Source organism: Schistocerca piceifrons, chromosome X (assembly GCF_021461385.2).
Source record: "Schistocerca piceifrons isolate TAMUIC-IGC-003096 chromosome X, iqSchPice1.1, whole genome shotgun sequence".
Taxonomy (NCBI): Eukaryota; Metazoa; Arthropoda; class Insecta; order Orthoptera; family Acrididae; genus Schistocerca; species Schistocerca piceifrons.
Window position 1 is genome coordinate 388,269,352 of NC_060149.1, and position 22,495 is coordinate 388,291,846.

Below are 22,495 nucleotides of genomic sequence, written 5' to 3' on the forward strand. Positions count from 1 at the left end.
ACTGCAAAAGCTGGTGATAAAGCATGTTGTTACAATCTGTAAGGGAAGTGCTCTCTTCCACTCAAGCTGTCCTCTTTGGTGCGTGCTCATCATCTAGTGACAAATAATTTGCACAAAAGATTAGGGTTTAATGTACTGAAGATCGTTAGAGATGGGGCACAAGCTCATACCATACAAAGATGTGATAGGAAATTAACTGTGTCCTTCTCAAAGGACCAATTCTGAGACTGATGTTAAACGATTTAAAGAAGTGAGAGAGCATCTAAATCCAAATGATTGACAAAATATTTGAACTTTGGTCCTCCTGAATACAATTTCAGTGTCATACCACTGGCCCACATCACTTAGTAAAAAGGCTTGCACTATATGTTCTAAGTCAAGTATTAGAATTCACTCACTGCAATTTTCTTTGTAGCACTTCATCTGGATGCTAAAAGTATTTGCCCACTGGAAGTACAATTATGTACACAAGTAGCACTACAAGAATACAATGAAAATATGGAAGGTAGGATAAGACATAAACAAATTGAATTAAATTGTTTGATATCACACATTATTCAATCAAATTAGTATTAAGAAAACTGAAAATCATGGAGGCTGATGTAGCATGAATAGGGATGAATAAATAAGAAATTCTTTAATTTCGTATGTTGTACCTCTAGATCTATAACAGACAAAGGAACTCATTTCTCTCTCCATACCCTCCATACATTTCCCCATGCTGAATAATACCTAAATGATTTAAAATATCAAATGCATGTGATTGACAGTTCTTAAGGCGCATTACGTGTAACTGTTTCAGCGTCATGATCAGCCTCATCTTAATGTGGCTGTTAGATGCATTAACATGGGGCTGGAGAGTGCACTGAAGTCAGAGGGCATGGGTCACATTTCAGTGGTGCCAGTTGAGTCTATCAGTACATCGAGTTTCACTAGGCATGGCTTGCACCTCAATAGATGTCATGAGGGGAGGCTGGCAAAGCTTATTCGTAACAGTGTAGTGGGTGGTGGTGGTGGTGGGGTCACTCATGGAAAAATTTCTGTAGTAGTTGGTGTTGGAGCTGCACCTTTTTTTGGACTGAAGTCTGCTCATAGGTATACTTGCTTAAAGGAAGTTGCTCTAACCGAGGGTGCACCTTCAGATGATGTCATGTTTCCAAGTAGAGAACAAATTAGTATATTTCATCAAAATATAAGAGGTATTTGAGATAAATTTAGTGAACTGCTTATAGATGTTGACTCTGAAATTACTGGTATGTCAGAACACCACTTAAATAATTTGACCATTCAGAGGCTTCCTTTACCAGGATACAGATTAGCTGGCTTCTAGAAGTTCCTTGCAGGGTGAGGGAGTGGCTATGTACATAAAAAACAGTATTCCATTTGAGTCCATTGCACTGCACTGCACTGAACAGATATTTGAATGTTGTGCAGGGTCAGTTGAATTTAGTGAAACTAAACATCTAATTGTTGTTGTTTATAGGTCCCCAAACTCTGACTTCAGAGCATTTCTGCTCAAGCTAGAGAGGGTTCCTTAATCACTTTGCAGGAAGTACCAGAAATTAGTTTATTTGCGAAGTGTTCTAGTAATCACGAAAAGTTCATTTGTTTACTTACTGCTGCTTACGCCAAATTTTTCGAGTGTGCATATTTAGCGTTATGTTGCAATTTTAAGTGCATTTGCCATAGTTTAACTGATTAATACGTTCATTAGGGTGCTTTTCAAGATCACCATTAAAGGTTTTTCTATTTGCGTTTCGTTCCAGTAATCGCGAAAAGTTCGTTTTGTTTATATTTCGCGGCTTTGCCTTACTTTCCGAGTGTGCATATTTTTTGCGTTATACCGCAATTAAATACGTTCATTAGTGTGCTCTTCAAGCTTGCCATTGAAGGTTTTTCTTTTGTTTGTGTATTCTTTCAGTAACTGCAAAAAGTTCGTTCTGGTTACATTCGGCTGTTTAGGCCTAATTTTTGATCATGCATATTTAGTGTTATACCACAAATTGAAATGCATTTGGTAATAGTTTACTTACATATTAGTTTCCAAAACATATTTAGTGTCCTTTTGCTTCTGTATTTAATATATTATTGTTATCACTTAGTAAATCTCTTAACTAATTTCCAAACTACCATGGATACTAAGTGTGTGAGCTGCCGTAGGAAAGTTAGTTCACGGGTTTTGTGCAGCTGTTGTGACAGGTGGTTTCATTGGGGAAATTGTAGCGGCATGGGAATTGGGGAAGCAAACCAGACTCTTCCATTCTTTTGCAGGGTTTGCTCAAGAGATAGGATTATAGCTGAACAGGAGGAGAAAATTAGAGCCCTTCAGGCTGATTTGGACAGAGTGGGGGAGGAACTGAAGAGGTTATGCTGGAAGGAGGGTAAGCAGCAGTGGGAAGTGGTAGCTGGGAACAGGGGCCACAGAAAGAGGACAGTGTGTGACAGTTTCCCAATTGGCACAACCAATAGATTTGCCTTGCTACCACAGTTAAGTAAGGAAGAGGCTCCAGTAGAAGTAGATGTAGTTAAGATGTATCAGAATCTCACTAGGAAACCAACTGTTCAAAAAAAAAAAAAAGGAGAAAGTAAGAAGAAAGTTCTGTTGCTAGGTAGCAGCCATGGAAGAGGTGTTGTCCAGATTTTGAAGGAAAAATTAGGTGACAGGTACCAGGTCACAAACTTTTTCACTTTTTCAAGCCAAGTGCATGTCTTAGCCAGGTGGTAGAGGATATAGTTTCCTTGTGCAAGGGTTTCTCAAAGCAGGATCATGTGACGATAGTGAGTGGAGTGGGAAACAGTATTGATAGGGATCAGGGCTACAGTATTGAGTGTGACCTGCTGAAAATAGCCTCTGCAACGACCCATACCAATGTTGGGCTGGTGCCTGCTTTCATGTGGCATGATCAGCCCCAGTTGAACCGCTCTGTCAGGAGGGTAAATACGGAGTTGTATCAGTTGCATAGGCCGGCCACTCTGTCAGACATTGGACTGGTTCCTGTCGAGGCTATTGATAGGGGGATTTCACAAGGCATGGCCTACACCTCAATAGGAAAAGGAAGGGTAAACTGGCAGGGTTGTTAGCAAAATCCATAAGGGGGGACACTAGTACTCATGGATGTATCTTTTTTAGACTAATATCAGTGTCCAATGAGAAGTTCAGGCACGCAGGTGCTAAAGAGGTCCAAAACTCACAAGATTCTCACAACAAGAGAGTAAATAATAATGTTACCGTATTTAACTAAAATATTTGTGGATTAAAGAAAAAAGGTAGATTCTCACAAAAGTACATTAAAAAATAATGTTACCATTTTTCACCAAAATATTCCGAGATTGAAGAATACAGTAGATGAGCTCCTGGTTTGTTTAGATGACATTGAATCTGATAATGTAATAGATATACTATGCCTGTCTGAGCATCACATTGTGTCTGATATGGAAAAGGTAAATATCGGTGGATATAAACTAGCTGCACATATGACTAGAGACAATAAGGTGAGTCAAAAGTTATCACTGTATAAAAAGCTTAGATACAAAAAAGTTTTGTCTAGAGCAACATATAGAAGCATGTGCCTGTCAACTTAAACTGAAGGAGGGCTCTTTTATAATTGTAACAGTTTATAGGTCCCCTTCAGGAAACTTCCATTTACTCCTGGAAAACTTGGATGCCTTGTTATGCTATCTGTCAGATAGGGGAAGGCAAATTATTATTTGTGGGGACTTCAATGTTGATTCACTGAAAGAGTGTAATAGGAAGAATGACCTGGAAGTCTTGCTTGGTTCTTTCAATTTTACATCTGTCATTAATTTTCCTACTCGTGTAGTAAAGGACAGCAGCACATTGATAGATAACACTTTTATAGACCAAGATAAGTTTAAAAAAATAAATTCTTGTCCTGTTGAGAATGGCCTTTCTGATCATGGTGCTCAGCTAGTTACAGTATATGACATAGCTCCATTCAGTAATTCTAAACTACCCTCCAAAGTTGGGCGTTCAATTAATGACTCAACAATTAGAAATTTCAGAGAAAATCTTCAGCAGTTAGACTGGGATGAGGAGTACAAGGAACCCAATGCTAATTTGAAATATAACTTATTTCATGATACACCTGTAAGAGAATTTGAAAACTGTTTTCCCAAGAAAGTAGTTAAATCTAATTATAAGAAACCATGGAAAAAACCTTGGCTTACTAAAGAAATAAAAATATCTTGCAACCACAAAAAGGAACTGCATCTAACAACAAGAAAGAGCAATGACCCAGAAACAGCCGAATATTATAAAAACTACTGTGCTACATTAAGAAAGGCTATTAAAAAGTCCAGAAGCATGTGCATCATGTCTGAGATCAATACCTCTAATAACAAAATCAAAACAATTTTGAATATTATTACAAGGGAGACAGGGCAACCAAGAGTACAGGATGACGGCATTGCCATCAAAATGAATGGAAACTTGACAAAAACAAGCTGGAAGTCGAAAACATTTTGAATAATCATTTTTTAAATGTTGCAGAGAAAATAGGATCTAAATATTCATTAGAAAAAGCAAAGGCAGTTAATGGAAGAGGCCTTACCCACACCATCTGATACAATTGAAATTCCACCCACCTCTCCTTCTGAAATTAGGAAGATAATAAACTCTCTCAAGAATAAAAGCTCACATGGAATTGATGGCATTTCCAGCAGGATAATAAAAGCTTGTTCCCAAGAGATAAGTGGGATTCTTAGCCACATACGTAATAGCTCTCTGGAGCAGGGTATTTTCCCAGACTGACTGTAGTATGCCATTGTTAAACCACTGCATAAAAAAGGGGACACATCTGATGTCAACAACTACCACCAGTCTCTCTTCTGACTGCCTTATCCAACATTCTTGAAAAAGTAATGTATTGTAGAGTAGCTTCACACCTTTGTAAAAATAAAGTTTTAACAAAATGTCAGTTTGATTTCCAGAAAGGTTTATCAATGGAAAATGCTATACATACTTTCACTAATGAAATATTAAATGCTCTGAGTAACCGGAAGTCACCCGTTGGGATTTTTTGTGATCTCTCAAAGGCTTTTGATTGTGTAAATCATGGAATACTTCTAGATAAGCCCTAAGTACTGTGGTATGAATGGGACAGCACTGAAATGGTTTGAATCATACCTAACTGGAAGAGTGCAGAAAGTTTAAATAAGCAGTTCACATAATATGCAAAAAACTGGCGATTTCTCAAACTGGGGAACAATCAAGAATGGGGTGCCGCAAGATTCGGTCTTGGGTCCTCTACTGTTCTTAATATATATTAATGACTTGCCATTCTATATGTTCACAAAGATAAAAAGCTGGTACTTTTTGCCGATGATACACCCAACAGACAAGAATTAACTGGTGAAATTGTAAATGATGATTTTCAGAAAATCATTAAGTGGTTCTCTGCAAATGGGCTCTCATTAAACTTTGACAACACACAGTACATACAGTTCCACACAGTAAATGGAATGACACCATTAATAAATATAGACTTCGATCAGAAATTGGTAGCTAAGGTAGAATATTCAAAATTTCTAGGTGCATGCATTGATGTGGGGTTGAACTGGAAAAAAACACGCTGAAGATCTGCTGAAACATTTGAGTTCAGCTACTTATGCTATTAGGGTCATTGCAAATTTTGGCAATATACATCTCAGTAAATTAGCTTACCAAGCCTATTTTCATTCTCTGCTTTCATATGGCATCATATTCTGGGGTAAATCATCATTGAGTAAAAGTGTGTTCATTGCACAAAAGCGTGTAATCAGAATAATAGCTGGAGCTCATCCAAGATCATCCTGCAGACACTTATTTAAAGAACTAGAGATCTTCACTGTAGCCTCACAATATATATTCACTTATGAAATTTGTTACTAGCAATCCAAACGAATTCAAAAGTAATAGCAGTGTACATGGCTACAACACTAGGAGAAAGGAGGATCTTCACTACTCAAGGTTAAATCTAACTTTGGTTCAGAAGGGGGTAAATTATGCTGCCACAAAAGTCTTTGGTCACTTACCTAGTAGCATCAGAAGTCTGACAGATAGCCATATAGCATTTAAAAGGAAATTAAAAAGAATTTCTTAATGGCAACTCCTTCGACTCATTAGATGAAGTTTTGGATATAATAAGTGGGTAATTTCCCCAATCCCCACTAAAATATATATAAGTGTCATGTAATATTTTGTATAATGTAATATCTTGTATAGACACCTTTTATTAACTTAACACTTTCCACATCATTGCGAAGTGTTGTACTAATGATCTATGGAACAAATACTAATCTAATCTAAGTTATATTTGGTGACTTCAATATAAATTTTGAATATGATGGTGTAAGAAAAAGGATGCTGGTAGATCTCCTAAATTCATATGATCTGATGCAGACTGTGTGGCTATGTACTAGGGTGCAGGGAAACAGTAGCACAGCCATAGACAATATTTTAATTCATTCTTCCTAGATGGGCATTCTGTTAGTAAAAGGGTAAATGGCCTTTCAGACCATGATGCACAAATTTTAACACTAAAAGGCTTTTGTACTCAAACAAATGTCACATATAATTATAAGCTATGTAGGAAAGTTAATCCAACAGCTGTAGAGAGATTTTTAAACCTTGTCAAGGAACAAGAAAATGGCTCTGAGCACTAGGGGACTTAACTTCTGAGGTCATCAGTCCCCTAGAACTTAGAACTACTTAAACCTAACTAACCTAAGGACATCACACATGTCCATGCCCGAGGCAGGATTCGAACCTGTGAGCGTAGCGGTCACGCGGTTCCAGACTGTAGCGCCTAGAACCGCTCGGCCATCCTGGCCGGCAAAGTGTTAGAAGTAGTCACAATCAAGCTACAATAGCCCATTACAAACAGTATTGAAGGCGCTTAAAAATGTTATTAGGAAGGCAAAGAGAATGTGGTATGCAAATAGAATAGCTAATTCACAGGATAAAATTAAAACTATATGGTCAGTTGGGAAGGAAGTGTCTGGTCAGCAGCATAAGGTCGACAATATAAAGTCTGTTCGTAGTAAAAATATTTCTGTTACTGATAAATCAGATATATGTATAGTATTTAAAAAACATTTTCTGAGCATTGCTGGTGAATTAACTAAAAATTTAGTTTCTACAGGGAATCATATAACTTTCTTGGCAAATGCATTTCCGAGATTGATGTCTGAAATACTCCTCTGTCAAATGTTTTTTACTCCAGCCTTTGACCACAATATCAATTCTTTTTACGATGATGGGTTTCAGTCAGTGATGACCATCCTCAGATCTAAAATATAAAAATATATACACCTAGTGAGCAGTGTGTCTTTCAACACAATACAGCATTATGTATCACAATATACTATCATACAACCGGGAAATGTACAGATAAAATACAGTAAATGTAACTTTGCTACACCATGTCCTAAAGTGATAAGACCATAATGGTGTCGCCAAATGATATAAATATACTCAGCACACCATCATCACATAGATCTAAAATAGGTGTACAATAGGCCACATCGTCCACGCAGTCATTTTTGCAACTGCTTACTGAAGTACAGTAGCTACCAGAAATATGTTTGCCTACATCCTACCTACATGTCGCTACTGTGGGCTTGGGTGTAGTAATCATTTACGTAAGAAACATAATCAGATAAAAACACATTAGGTAAAATACATGTAGCAGACTTTTAAATATTGATAACTATTATAGAAACCAATTGTGATACAGTAAAATACGAATACAGCTACCCATATAAAATTATTAAAAGGAAATATGTAAAGATAATAGAACTAACACTTTTATGATGAATTTAGTCAAAAATTACTATATGTAATACATTGCCTGTAACAACCTATAAATTACTTATGAAAGATAAAATGTCTATATGACAGCTGAAGAAAAGACAGATCAATGATCAGCGCACTGTGTTGGGTCAGTCACCAGGACGTTACGTAGGCGCGCACCGATTGGGAGAACTTAATCACTTGAGCGCTTTACATACATTGTGATATGTCTCCCACAGAAAACATTTAAACAACATATTAACAGTCAATAAATAAAATTATCTAGTCCAACCATATAATCCATGAATAGGTAGGACATAATCCATTACAGGATTAGAGCGACGAATGTGTGGAAGTAAGGCAAATACCTACTGTTCTCAACATAAATCATATAGCAATGCTAGGTACAAATACGGGAGGCATTATTTGATTATTGTAGTAAGTTATCAAACAAAGCAACACAGGCATTGGGCACAAAATCGCTTTATCCATTGAGTAACCTAGTGGGCTCATGCTTTTTGGCCTTGTAAATCTCCAACTCCTCCAATAAGACGAGAACGCGACCTTTCTCTGCCCTGTGTAGAATACACATACAACTCTCAATACTGCCTACAGTGAGTCCGGTTTCTGCCAAATGCATTCCAAATGCAGTTTTGTTATGTGCCTGCAGCAAATGCTGCATGAACCTTATTTTAAAAGAACAGCCAGTTTGACCGATATAAAATTGGTCACAACCACACAAACGTTCTTGTAAACACCAGAACTGTCAAATTTATTAGAATCATCACTCAAACTATGTTTTACACGGAGTTTCAGAGTGTTGTTATTTTTATATTTTAGATCTGAGGATGGTCAATACTGACTGAAACCGGTCATTGTCGTAAGAACTGATATTGTGATCAAAGACTTGGGTAAAAAACATTTGACAGTATTAGATCACTGTTCATATACGTGAATATGTCACAGCTGGTGATACTCCTTGGTGATACCGACAACAGGAAGATTGAGTTAATAATTAAATCACTGAAAACTAACGACTCTCAAGGATATGATGGAGTGCCTAGCAGAATATTAAAGTACTTTGCTGCACATGTTATCCCTGTATTTAGCCATATTTATAATTTTTCCTTTAGGAACGGTCAGTTTCTTGAACGATTAAAGTACTCAGTAGTAAAACCCCTTTATAAAAGGGAGAAAGGGATAATGTAGATAATTTTAGACCTATTTCTATGCCATCAATATTTCCGAAAGTTATTGAAAAGGATGTGTATGTAAGGATAATTGAACATTTTATATCCCACGATTTGCTATCATATATACAGTTCAGCTTTAGAAGTCACTTAACAACTGAAAATGCTATATTCTCTTTTCGGTCAAGTCGGGGGTGCCCCAGCAATCAGTGTTGGGGCCACTCCTGTTCCTTATTCCTATAAATGCTATGCCCTCTGGCATTATGGGTAACTCTAAAATATTTCTGTTTGCTGATGACACTAGGTTGGTAGTAAAGGATGTTTTGAGCAACATTGGCTCAGTTTCAAATAGTGCAGTTCATGACATAAATTTATGGCTTGTAGAAAATAAACTAATGCTAATGATGAATTCTTCTCGGGTTATCAGCCGAGTGGTGGCGTCGTCTTGTCGCAATGTTTCAATGAGTTTCGTACCAATCATCTTCTGGCGAAGTCAGAAAATGATGAGTACAACACTCATTGAAATGCTGCGACAATAAGACACCACCACTCGGCTGATAACCCGAGAAGAATTCATCAGTGGAATACCCCGAATAGACAGCAATCGCATATAACAAATGCTAAATCACAGTTTCTAACACACAATTCAACAAAACCTGACGTTTTAATTTCACAGAATGGGCATATGATTAGTGGAACTGAACAGTTCAAATTTACAGGTGTTCAGAAAGATAGTGAACTGTCATGGAAAGCCCACGCTCAGTGCCTTGTTCAAAGACTTACTGCTGCCATTTTCACTATTCAAACTGTATCTGAAGTGAGTGATTGTTCGACATGAAAATTAAGTCTACTTTGCTTATTTTTATTCGCTTATGTCATAAGGTATTACATTTTGGGGTAACTCTTCCCATTCTAAAAGGATATTTTTGGCTCAGAAACGGGTGGTTTTATGTTCCTTAAGCAGCTTTCAATGAGTTAATACTTGACAGAAATCAAACCTGCATTTGGATCGGACTTCCTTAACTCTTGTGCATAAAGGTGTGCAGAATACTGCTGCATCCATTTTCAACAAGCTACCACTCGAATTAAAATATCTTAGCAGTAATCCATGCACTTTCAAATAAAAACTGAGCAGTTTCCTCGGGAGTCACTCCTTCTGACGAGGAGCTCCTTGAAAAATTAAGCTGATTCTTATTGTGTTGTGATTGCGTTTACTTAAACTTATGGACTGACTTTTTTCGGGTACATAAACATTTAATTTTTATCTGTTGTTACTTTTAGATTGTAATTTCCTGTACTGACATGTTCCATGATCTTGGAGATTTGATCCTCAATTTGGTCCTATGGAACTTGACGTGTAAATAAAATAAAATTCAAATATTTTTGCACTATTCTCTTATGAGATAATGAATCAGTTAGAAAATTTGTGGTGTAGATGTAGTATTAAAATTGGTTAAAGAAGCTATATCAGAATTCCCTGCCCTCCTCCCCTCCCCCCTCTCTCTCACACACACACATTCACATACACGGGCACACGCACATGCGCACAGAGAGAGAGAGAGAGAGAGAGAGAGAGAGAGAGAGAGAGAGAGAGAGATTCTGAATAAGCTTGTATTGCAGTTTTATTTTCATTAAGCCTATAACTGTTGGGCAAAAACTAGTTTCAAAAATGGTCGGGCTGCATCTGTAGGACCCAATAAATAACACACTTATAACAAACAAGTGACAAAAACTATATTTACATCAAATGACGAATTTTTATTTTGTTCAGGTAGAACTAAATGCTATCGTGACATTATTTCAACTTTTTGAATTATACAATAATTGAGAAAAAAAATAGATTTCTTTGTAGAAGTGAATGTAATTAAACTGGAAATACAAGTAAATTTGATCGAAAGATGTATATAAATGAGAGTAAGTTGTAGAACTAAGAAACAAAAATGTTGAATTTACATTATATAAATAGAAATTGTGAATATAATGTATAGTTTGAGAGATATCATCCTCTAAAATCATCATTTTTCAAAACAGTCACCGCAAACATTTCAGCATGTGCCAAGCATAAGCACATTTTGCAAACTTGACAAAAGTATTTAGTTTTGCTGTCCTTGCATTTGTAGCATCTTCCCCTTTTCCCTGGTTGTGGATCTTTCCTCTTGCGTGCAGGAGAGGTTACAGGCAAGCCTACGGATTTCTCACCCATGATATGGCCTGGTTGCTCGCATTGTCAAATATGGTGATGTGAGGGACTTTCCTAGTGTTCTGAGGTATTCTCTTTTAACTGAGACACTTGTTTGCTTTGAATACAATGAGAGAGGGGCCATCATCTTGTCCCTCTAGTAACAGTATATTCACCACACACAGCATCAATGACATCCATGCTGCCCCCCCCCCCCCCCACACACACACACACACACACACACACACACACACACACACACACACACACACACACACACACACTTTTTTCGTAGTAGTACATAATAACACTTGGTTCTCTCTTTTTGCAGCTGTCACTGTCAACTTCATCATCTTGATGCACTGACAAAATAAGCAGTACTGATTTGTGCCGTTTTGGCAAATATGTAGTCTTCTTGAAATCCAAACATACTTGAGTAGCCTTTTTTAGATTTTTTTGGGTGAAAACTCAATTGGAATTTAAGGCTTATTTTTTAACTTACCAATAGTAATGTTCTTTTCTTGTACTACTTTTTTGATGAATGGATAAGAAGTAAACCAATTGTCTATTGTCAGATTTCTCCCAAACCCTTCTACTGGGTCTACAAGATGCAAATCACCATAATATACCTTATTACTGACTTTGTATGGTCCTTGTGGTTGTGCAACTGCATAGTCTTGCAAATGTTTCAAACAGTACATTTTAGAACAAGCCAGGATGAAAACCTTGATCCCATACTTGGCAGGTTTATTTGGTATATACATCCTGAACCTGCACCTGCCTCTGTAGGGAACAAGCATTTCGCACAAAGTAAAAGTTTTTTTGAGGGAGCAAAATATGCATGGCACCAGGATTATCTAGTGCTTTTCTTTCTTTATTTGTATGAATGATGTCAAACCTGATGCAATGAGTAAAAAATGTAAACCATTTCACTGACATACAAAGTCGAGAGGTTTCTATTCTGATCCCATATGTATTCCAAAAGTCTTCAGATTCATTTACCACCATGCAATGTCCCATTAAGTAAAGTAGGCCAAAATATGCCTTCAGTTCATCAAAACTTGTAGGCCTAGCTATATTTGGGTCACTTATATATTTGTCTCAAACTGAATCAAAATAGATATTGGTTGATTCAAGAAGTAAATGAATCAATGGATTGCTAAAAAATAACTGCCGTGATTCCAACAGTGAATTTACATCAGTCGCAGCTTGAATACTTCCCGACAAATGCATGGTTACTATGTTGTGACATGTTATTTGAATGCTTTGTGGGAAACAAGTTTTCGTCCATTTAGTTGCTCTACTCCTTCCTTCATAAAAGCACTTAGGGTGAGTACCTGAGTCAGTTACAGAAGTTGTACTTGAATCAATAACAGTAGGTGCATCAGTGCTGACAGAAGGCTCAACATCTTTTTTTTTTTTTTTTTTTTCCACTATTACTGTCATGATTACTGTTTATTTTGAAGTCTGTGTCCACGTCAGAATCATCTACTTCACTCTCATCATCATAAAGAATTCTGTAAATTTCACCATATGAAAGACTTTCTCTTGCCATTTTATATTGCAGACTACTGACAGTGAGAATTCGGTAGTAAGACATCACAATTGGTTTACAAAGTAACTCAATTATAGGCCTACACGGAAATAAAAATGAGATCGCACTGCCAGAAATTAGTTATGTAAAAGGTCAGGCTGGGTCTGACAGACCCATGCGCTTTTTGGAAGACTGCCAAACGATGATTAAACAAAGCAAAGCCTCATTCACAACACGAACAGTTTCCCTCGGATGTTTCAGGAAGCTAGCAGAGCACTCAAGTCAAATCACCAACTATAAAAATACAGATTCAGTGAAACAAAAACCAGTGGGTCTCTCAGATCCTGCCGGCTGTCGCAGGGTTAAAATAGTCTTCCGACATAATTTAATAATGATAAATGTGCAATTCATTCGCATCAGGTAAACTTTAACTGTAATAGTAGGTTATATATTTCAATATTCCTTATGTCACATGCTGCCTGAGAGGTGCCACACGAGTCATCAACATTAGCAACTGCTGAGTTTTTGGATCCTTCTGCACAATGCGGCTCCAAAAGTACACAGCTTTGGATAGGCTACAGATGAATAAAAATTGTACTATTTCCCATCTGTTCTTCACCACTCCATTCATTTACACCAAAATCTGTAGCCATTTAAATCGATGGGCACTGTGCCATATTCTCAGTGTAAAACAGACTGGAAACACATGCAACAATAAATAAGTTTCTGCTTGTCAAAGCGAAACCAGTAGTGGGCACCTTATAACATTGATGCTTGCTGCAGTGGGCAGGGAAGACCTGGGCAGTTGCTGTTTCAAGGGCAAACACTTGTGCACAAAATGTTTCAAGATAAACGGCCAGCCTACAACTCAAAAGTGGAAATATTTTTGAACTCTCCTGTCAGGTAGTGAAATGAATTGTGTTTGTGCTTCTATTAGACACTTACTTTAGGGATAGTGACAAAATATTGTATAAACACACATTATGTCTGGCCTCCTTGACTGATGGACCTTGTGTTTATACTGCAACCCACTTAACACTAAACCACAAGCACATTCTGAAAAGGAAAGCTTGAGAGGGAGAGAAAACTTCCTCTACAAAACTGTCATGCTCCCTTTCACTGGTTTCTGGTCACAGAACTGTGAGAGATGTCAAGTTTCTGTCAAGTTTAGACATCAGCTTGGACTGCACAGACTACCCAGTGGCCTCATAATTTTGCCAAAGCCTACAGTTTCATTTTTTTCCTGTTTAGTAACTGTAAGTGGAATACACATGATCCATAATATTTTCACTACAACAGTTATTTTTTAGTACCAAATGGTAGCCAACACAAGAGATTACAGTAAGTAAAGAGTTATCCAACAGAAATGCAGCCCCTCGGAGATATAACAACAAATAACAATTTAAACAGTGTCTGAAACAAAAGGGACATGGAAACAAATATAAATTATTAGCCTGTAGGAAATTACTGATAGAACAGTAGTTGAGACACTCAAGACAATAACAACACAAGAAGCTGATTCCAGACATTGCAATGTACTTCATCCATCTCAGTCATACTGCACATGTCAGAATGTAATGGAACAAACATATTTATCAGGTCTGTATGTAAGTAATATGCATCAGCACTTGTATTCTGACTGTTCATAACAGTCCCAATTGAACTATCACTGCTCATAAAAATTATATTTCTCACACAATATGACACATGACCTAAGATCTCAGATCCAGTGAACCTCTGAGTCAAGTTCAAGAAATGTATATTAATATTTTTACAAGTTCACTGCTGTGTACTATTTCTTTATTGCAAAAGAAATTTCACAACTTTTTACTCCAACAAAGTATAAAAATCCCTTTTAATGAATTTGCAAAAAGAGTTACAATATCATATATGAAACATTTGTAACATTTAATTGTGTGCACACACACACACACACACACACACACACACACTTGTTGTTCATACAGCTGAAGTTTGGACAAATTAGAATAAAAATAGTTATGGAATTTTACAGGAACTGGAAATTTTAACAGTTTTGTACTAAAAATTACAATCCATACTGGTTAGTCACTTTCTCCATGTATATGTAAGTTCGAGAACTAACTTTTGCTGTAAAAAAAGAACAAAACAATAGTAACAGTCATTTTGGACAAAGACTTTCCATGGCACTTTGTACAAATACATGTCATTTGAAACAAAACAGCATGTGAAGTTCACAGGTAAAAACTTTTTGATAGTGCTCAGAAACAGAAATAAGGGGCCATTATTGATAACTTCATTACTTTTTTTTGTCTTTTCACACATATTATATAAAAATAGCTGGTAACAAAATGTTTCGCACTATTTCTTCTAGTCAAAACTTGAGATCCTTTATCGCTTGAGGCAAATCTGGTAACTTAATGTCTTTGATTTGCTGTGGAATGTTCATGTTCTTCACAGCAGAAACTGCTCGCGCTGGTGCAGCAGCCAACCCAGCCTGAACATTGCGAGAAAATGTTTTAGTGACAAATAGCAATACAACATAAATTCAACCACCACAAAATTCTCTCTCTCTCTCTCTCTCTCTCTCTCTTTCTCTCTCTCTCTCTCTCTCTCTCTCTCTCTCTCTCTCTCTCTCTCTCTCACACACACACACACACACACACACACCACACACACACACACACACTTCCTTTACACCTTATACTCCTTAAGAATAACATGCAAATCTGATTCACATCTGAATATATCTCTCAATGCATGTTGAAAACACATTATTGAATGAAACTACTTATTCACAAAATGTCACTCACAACATTTCTGAATGTAAGACATATGCATGAAGAAAGACCACACTGTAGTACTGTCATCTACTGTATTATTCGGCTGTCTTACTATCTATTGTTAAGTGTCACTGAACTGGAAACATACAATATCAAATAATGTTCTGTTGTTCAAAAAGTCTTACACAAAGATGTTATTGCTGATAATACATTGCTGATAATGACTGTACATCTACATCAATACTCTGCAAGCCACCTGGCACTATGTGGTGGAGGGTGTTTCTGGTAGCATTAACCAGTCCCCCTTTCTGTGTTCCACTCATGAATTGTTCATGGGAAGAACTATTAGCAGCAAGCCCCTGTATGAGCTGCAATTTCTCGAATTTTTTCATCACGGTCATTTCATAAAATGTATGTGGGAAGAAATAATATGTTGTGCTGCTCTTCTCGAAATGTACTATTGAAATTTCAATAGGAAACCTCTCTGTGATGCACAACATGTCACTGTACTGCTGCACATCATTTCTATTCACTGTACTTAAGCATGAAACATTCCCTTTACTTGAAATGTAGATGAAGGAGGACACATTAAGAAGAAGAGAAAACAAGAGAAGTGTTGAAAGACTACAAAATGAGGATTTCAAAAATGCACGATCAACAGGAATCTTACTGGGAATATTTTATATCGAAGGAGACTATTTTCCAGGTAACCAGGAGAACTAAAATTTCAATTTTTAACTATTTCATGAACTTAGTTGAAGCACTTACTGAAGCAGCTATCAAACTAAAAGTTACAAAGATATTTCAATATCCAACAATGAAACTGTATAACTGTGGTTAACTATTAGAGACATTTTGTACCACAGAATCATTTACTTTGTCTGCACTGTGAACAGACCTCTTATTTCCCTAATGAAAGGAAGGATATTTATTCCCATAGCCAGTAACTTCCACAAAAAATGAAATATATACTTTCATTTTATTTATCTCAGCTTCTGTGGGACCACATAAGCCAAAGGTAAATGGTCATGGAACAAGTCACAACATAATTCACATAATACTGACATGAATTTGAAAGTTTAATTGACAATAGTGATACAAACAAACAACGTATTACAGCTAATGCCTTTAAATTAGAGCAAGGAAATCCTTTGCACAACAAAAGGATGTTCCTCAAGGAAGCCTTTCAAATTATATTTCAATATATGGTGCTTATCTTTCAAATTTTTTCATTTCTGCAGAAAGTCTGTTGGAAACAGAGCCTGCAGCATAGTGTAACTTTCTTCCAAAGTGGTTAAGGAGGTGTTCTTCAAGAGCATATTGGATTTCTGTTGTATGTTAACCAAATGACCACCACAGTTCCTTTTGAATGTATTTTCATCAATAATTACAAATCCCATAATAATAAAAGAACTAGAATTTTGAGGCATTCTGACAATGATGAATGTGGTTTTCAGTATCTGAGAACAGGCACTCTGATCACCCTCTTGTGGGCTAGAAATATTCTTTGTGGCAGCACACAGTTCTTCCAAAATATGATATTGTGGGAGACAATACTGGAAGAAGTCACATAAAGAAGGCAACATTTTCGAGTGCCAATGGTAATTATTCTAATAGTGGTGACAGAAGCTTCAGCATTAGCAACAGATTCTGAATGTAATATATCCAAGAAAATTTTACACCCTCTGTAGTCCAGAGATCTTAAAATTTTTAACTTAACTAATGTTTACATTTACAAGTGTTCCTCAGCAGAAACTATATGAGCTACGTTTTGTTACAGTTAAGTGACAATCAGTTTTCAGTACTCCACAAGTTGATTATGTTCCCTACCCGAATTTGCTAATCATTCTGTGTCTTTCACAATTACATCTTGTGAAGCAAAAAACAGACTTTGTGATGTTTAGTGGTGGGTTATGTATATTAACAAAAGCATTGGGCCATGACAAGAAGACTATGGTGTCTCCAATTTACACTCCCCTTAGATTCAAATCTGCTCATTTTGATTAAGTTACAGAAAGACTCTTTGTTTCCTATTTGTTAAATATAAAACTAACCATGAGGGGATTTCAAAAAGCAAGTTGTTACACATTATAATGGCAGACCAATTAACATTTATTGAATGTTGTGCTACACCTAAATGTGACACAGATATATGACACCAGTTTTCAAAAACAGCAGCCAGAAAGATGTACCAATCGTTTAGTTCCTCAATCACAGAAATCTGCTACTTGCTACCAGGGCCTTTAGAGGACCACTGCATGTACATCCTCATCACTGGGAAATATGCAATTGCAGCGTATCAGTTCCTCAATCATATGGACATCATCATCTGTGGCTGATGTCGATGGTTTTCCTTCCTGAATGGCATCACCCACATCTGTGTAGCCTTGGTTAAACATTTGGCACCGTTTCACTACAGCTGAATGTGACACTACATTTTACCCATATACTGCCAGAACTTTATAGTGAATCTGTGTGCAATTTAGATGTTTTGAATTGTATTTACCATGTACTTCAACTTATGGAGTACTTCTCCAGATGTCACACCATTTTACTTCTATATTGTGATGCACTGTCAAGCATGTTGCAGTAGAAATGTGTCTGTAGGAATCCCAGAACGTGCACTCTCTTCTGATAATATGTTCCTCTTGTTGCACAATTGTCTTAGCATAGGATGACATGTGTAATTTATTTTTTAAGTCCCCTTGTATTTGCTCCTGCAATGATTCACATAACCAAATACTTTTGTTAAATTAAGATATTCATACTCAGAAAATTACAACAAAATATATAGCAGTGGGCACTTTTTATTGTACAGTATCTTTTTGTTTCTTCCTGTTCAATTCAGGAACAGAGTGAGGGCAATATGATTGTGCATCTCTATGCAAGCTGTTACCTGATATTATTTTCAGGATCTCTGAGTGGTTATTCACATGGGGCTTGTGCATATTCCAACTTCACCCTAAAATACACTTCTTTTTATTTTCTAAGCAGGTTTTCACATGATTTAGTGTCTTTTTTTTTCTTTTTTTATGAGTGGCTGCATTTAAGATTTTCAATATTTCTGTTACTCCCTCTTGCCCATCAAACTAGCCTGTGATAATTAGCACCACCTTACTTCACACATGTTCAATATCTTCTGTTGGTCCAACATGATATGAATCCCACATACATGAACAGCATTTTAATATAATATGAATATGAGTTTATATGCAATTTCTTTTGCAGAAAAGCTTCATGAATTTAAGCAACTCATCTGCTTTACCTACAACTAAGCAGACCTGATACAGTATTAGGATATAACCTACGCATAAAAGCAATAGTTTATATCAATAACATCCTCAATAACAAATGATAACTTTCAAAGCCAAAATCTAAATCATTAAATAAATTGACTGAAGAACCCTCTTCACTTTGTTTTAGACTTTAAATGTGATACTCTTCTTTCAAGTAGAGGTGGGGGAAAATCCAGTCACATGAGAAGAAGAGTTTAGTAAACCTCCTTTTAACATAAATGTGCCAGAACACTGGCACTCAAGATAAGTGTTATAAGGCTATATCATTTGACATGTTTTAGTCAAATTGGGAAATTTGTAGGGAAACATTTAATTAAGGTACTCCTCTTATAACAGAGAAATGCGTACTTTATAGAAATTTGATGTCCTGAATGGGCTTGCAAGGGATTATCATTACAGTTAACTTTATGACCACTTTCACTAAAAGGGTCATGGGATCTGCCTAGTAGCTTGTCTGGGTAACCTGAGTAACAAGATACTTCCTGTTTTGGTAAATTCTATTGTACTATCACTATGATGGACAAGTGTGCCACATACAATAATAGCATCTGTTTCAAATACAAAAAAAAAAAACAATACATTACTACAAATAAGTTAGCACAAACAACAAGAATGGAAGGAATGTGGGTACTAATAGTCTGAAGAAAACTCAAATAATTAAAATAGCGAACTGGAAATTTGTTAAGTTTTCATTGAGATGCCAGACTTTTCTACAATAATTAAAATCTACCTTTTTTAAAGTAAATATCATAGGTTCACACACACAAAGTGGATCAATATTAAAGATTGGTGTACACTACTTTGCAGGGATGTGCGACAGTCTACAGCAGGTCTTTCAACTCAATAAAATTATTTCAATATGGTCGAGCACATCACAAATACTGCTAATATTCCCTCACACGAATATGTAGATATTGAAATGATATTATGTAGAGAAGCAACAAAATCAGTCATTCCATTCGTATGTTTGTAAAAAAATGTGCTGAAGTACCATGCATATGGGAAATTCTGAAGAAACCTGACAGTATTAGTTTGTTAATACAAAGTATGACTTTACTGGGTGATAAATTTGTAAAACTTTACACTTGTGAAAGGAAGTACCCAGAAATTCAATAAATAAATGACAAAACTTTACAAGCAAGTGTAATATTGAAGCAATAGCATTCCACTGAGTGTTACCTAAATGCTGAAGAAACATAAGGAAAGCACTGTTAAGTGCCTACTCAAAAAAAAGGTTTCCAAGAATATAAAGAGAGATGTTTCTCATTCTTAACAAAGTTAAAATGGCCTGTTAAAGTGCCTACTGAATGAGTTTTTACACAACCATTTCACAGGTTCACAAATACAGTACCCACTTCTAGCGAAGAAAGCAAAATGAAACATTTATGTACACAATGAAATAAATGAAAGAAGATAAACAGAAAGGAGCAATGAAGAGCCTATCAAATTTTACTGTTTGTAGGTTTGTAGGTAATCCATACAGTTTACTCTCAAAGGAATGTTATTACTTCATTTTGATGATAAGTTTCAATTAAAAATTACTATTGAAAGATTTTCTGCCTTTACCTCATTTACAGAAACTCTGAAATGTAGTGGCTGAAACATATTTTGGAGCTTAGACCATTCACTCATCCTGGCTTGATGATTCACTTCAGCAACATGAACTGGGAGTATATAAACAAGGAAACCACTCACGGAGGCAAGGTATTTTACAAACTTGGAAAACATAATTTACACTGAATTGTGTGTGAAATAGCACATGGGACACAGAAAATGCTTCAGATAAAAAGATAGTCCTTAGGAATCCAAATTTACAAGATAGCAGTGTGTGTGTGTGTGTGTGTGTGTGTGTGTGTGTGTGTGTGCGCGCGCCAAAAATGGCTACTGCCATTTCTCTGTTTTTCTGAATGGTAACCTTGAATTGTGAGCCACGTGAAGAAAAGAAGCATCAAACTTTGCATGAATAACATCCAGAAGCACAGTTGTGTTGCTGTACAGAAAAAGTTACAAAAATGACAAGGACACAATGTCAGTGTAAGTGATAAATTGCTCACTACTAAGCTCCTCAAGGTGTAAAAACAAAGCCAACAGCTGCTATTTCATCACTATGGTGCACTGCAGATGGCCTGAATTAAAGTATATGTGCTCGGCATAATTTGTTCAAGGCAAATGCTAGATTAACAGCGAGAGTAATACATAGTTCCAAAACAGTCCTACTTGACAATTTTAAGAAAATAGTCTCACCTGCCACTATCTCAAACTAGGCAATTCTCTACAGCATCCAAACATGTCAATGTTGTTTTGTTATATAGCCACCTGGGATAGGCCATATTACCTCATTAATAGTGGAGTATGAATCAGTAAATTACTATGAATGAGCGTATAAAATGGTTCGTTGCTTTCTCGTCATTCCATTTCCATTCTTTTAAGGATGGGAAACAATGTCTGGATCTAGAGAGACACAAGGGACAAATCAGTAGAGCCACATTATGAGCTACACCTTCTGAGGCCTGCTTGACCATGTAACTAATTTCAATGAACTATTATGTTGACAGAAGTGATCATTAGTGCTGAAAGACTTTCGTATGTTTGAAGACAGAATCTACAATAGCCTCATTGAACTAACTACATCAGTTGGGATAATTTAAGGGTGCTGTTTATCCATAACTGGGATAATCAATATTAAATTTACAGTTTTCCGAAAGACACAAAAGCCTCGAATTTCAAGATATTGTCATCTCATTTAGCAATGAAAACAACCACTACAGATTTTTTGTACATTTTATTTTATTTTTATTGTGATTATGCTAGTAATTTACACGTGACTGAATTTGTACTATAAACCAGACTCTGCGCCAGAGATCCCGCAATGAAATTACAGATTTCAAAATATGTGTCATTAAAGCATTTGTAATGACTTTTTAAGCTTCTAATACCATAATAAATTTTTGAAAGAATACTTCATATAGCAGGATTTTTCAGGGTTCTGCTAAATAGTGCACCTACCTACAATAAACACAAAATTACATTACTTATTAAGAAGAACATGGTTTTCATATAAAATCTCACTAGGGAAGTTGAAAGATAAATCAATAAACAGCAGTAGATAAAATCATTGTGAATAACACAAAATTTAGAACGTGATTTTTAATTGACAAAAACTTGTATCAAAGTTGTCAATGCATGTAAAGCCTTCTGAAACAAGATGGTCATCCTTAACTGGACAAATATCTGCCCTGTGCTTTCTAATCAAAGGAATCCTCATAACTTATGCTTTTTTTTTTTCAGAGCTAACTTTTCTACCTGCATTAATATCTCATATATCCTTCCCACTACTGATGAGAAAATATACAAAGCTTGAAATTCAGAATAATATGCTTTATGTTGGTGTCAGATGATCCATCAAAATCAATGCTCCTATATTGTTTTCAAACTTTGCACTATGCATGGCATCAAAGACTATTCACTTAAACTACATTTACTTATGCACTTACTAGAATCAATATCTACAGAATGTAAAAACAAAATACATTTTAGTCTCCAGCTCTGTGTTTGATCACTATCCTCCTGAACTTACATTTTTAATACTTAGGTAACGTGTGTGTACTTACACAATTCAGGCAATTCACTCTAAATGGTTCATGAAAGCCAAGAAACCTATTTTAAACATATTAACATATAGGGAATAAGTGATTTTTGACATTGATCATCTCCAGTGTGAACTAATGCATTTGTGACTCAT

General features: G+C 36.1%; 1 protein-coding gene across 5 annotated transcripts in view; it reads right to left on the reverse strand.

The window, feature by feature from the left end:
- Positions 1-14,478: 14,478 nt before the first annotated feature.
- Positions 14,479-22,495, reverse strand: part of LOC124722108 (AP-3 complex subunit sigma-1) — a 121,292-nt gene continuing 113,275 nt past the window's right edge. For 4 of the 5 annotated variants that reach the window (XM_047247311.1, XM_047247307.1, XM_047247309.1 and 1 more), the window contains one exon: positions 14,479-15,171. In XM_047247311.1, the coding sequence (XP_047103267.1) occupies positions 15,049-15,171 (123 nt within the window). In that variant the 3' untranslated portion in view covers positions 14,479-15,048. Of the gene's footprint in view, positions 15,172-17,963; positions 18,175-22,495 lie in introns of all 5 variants that reach the window. The other variant, XM_047247308.1, reaches the window with a different exon arrangement.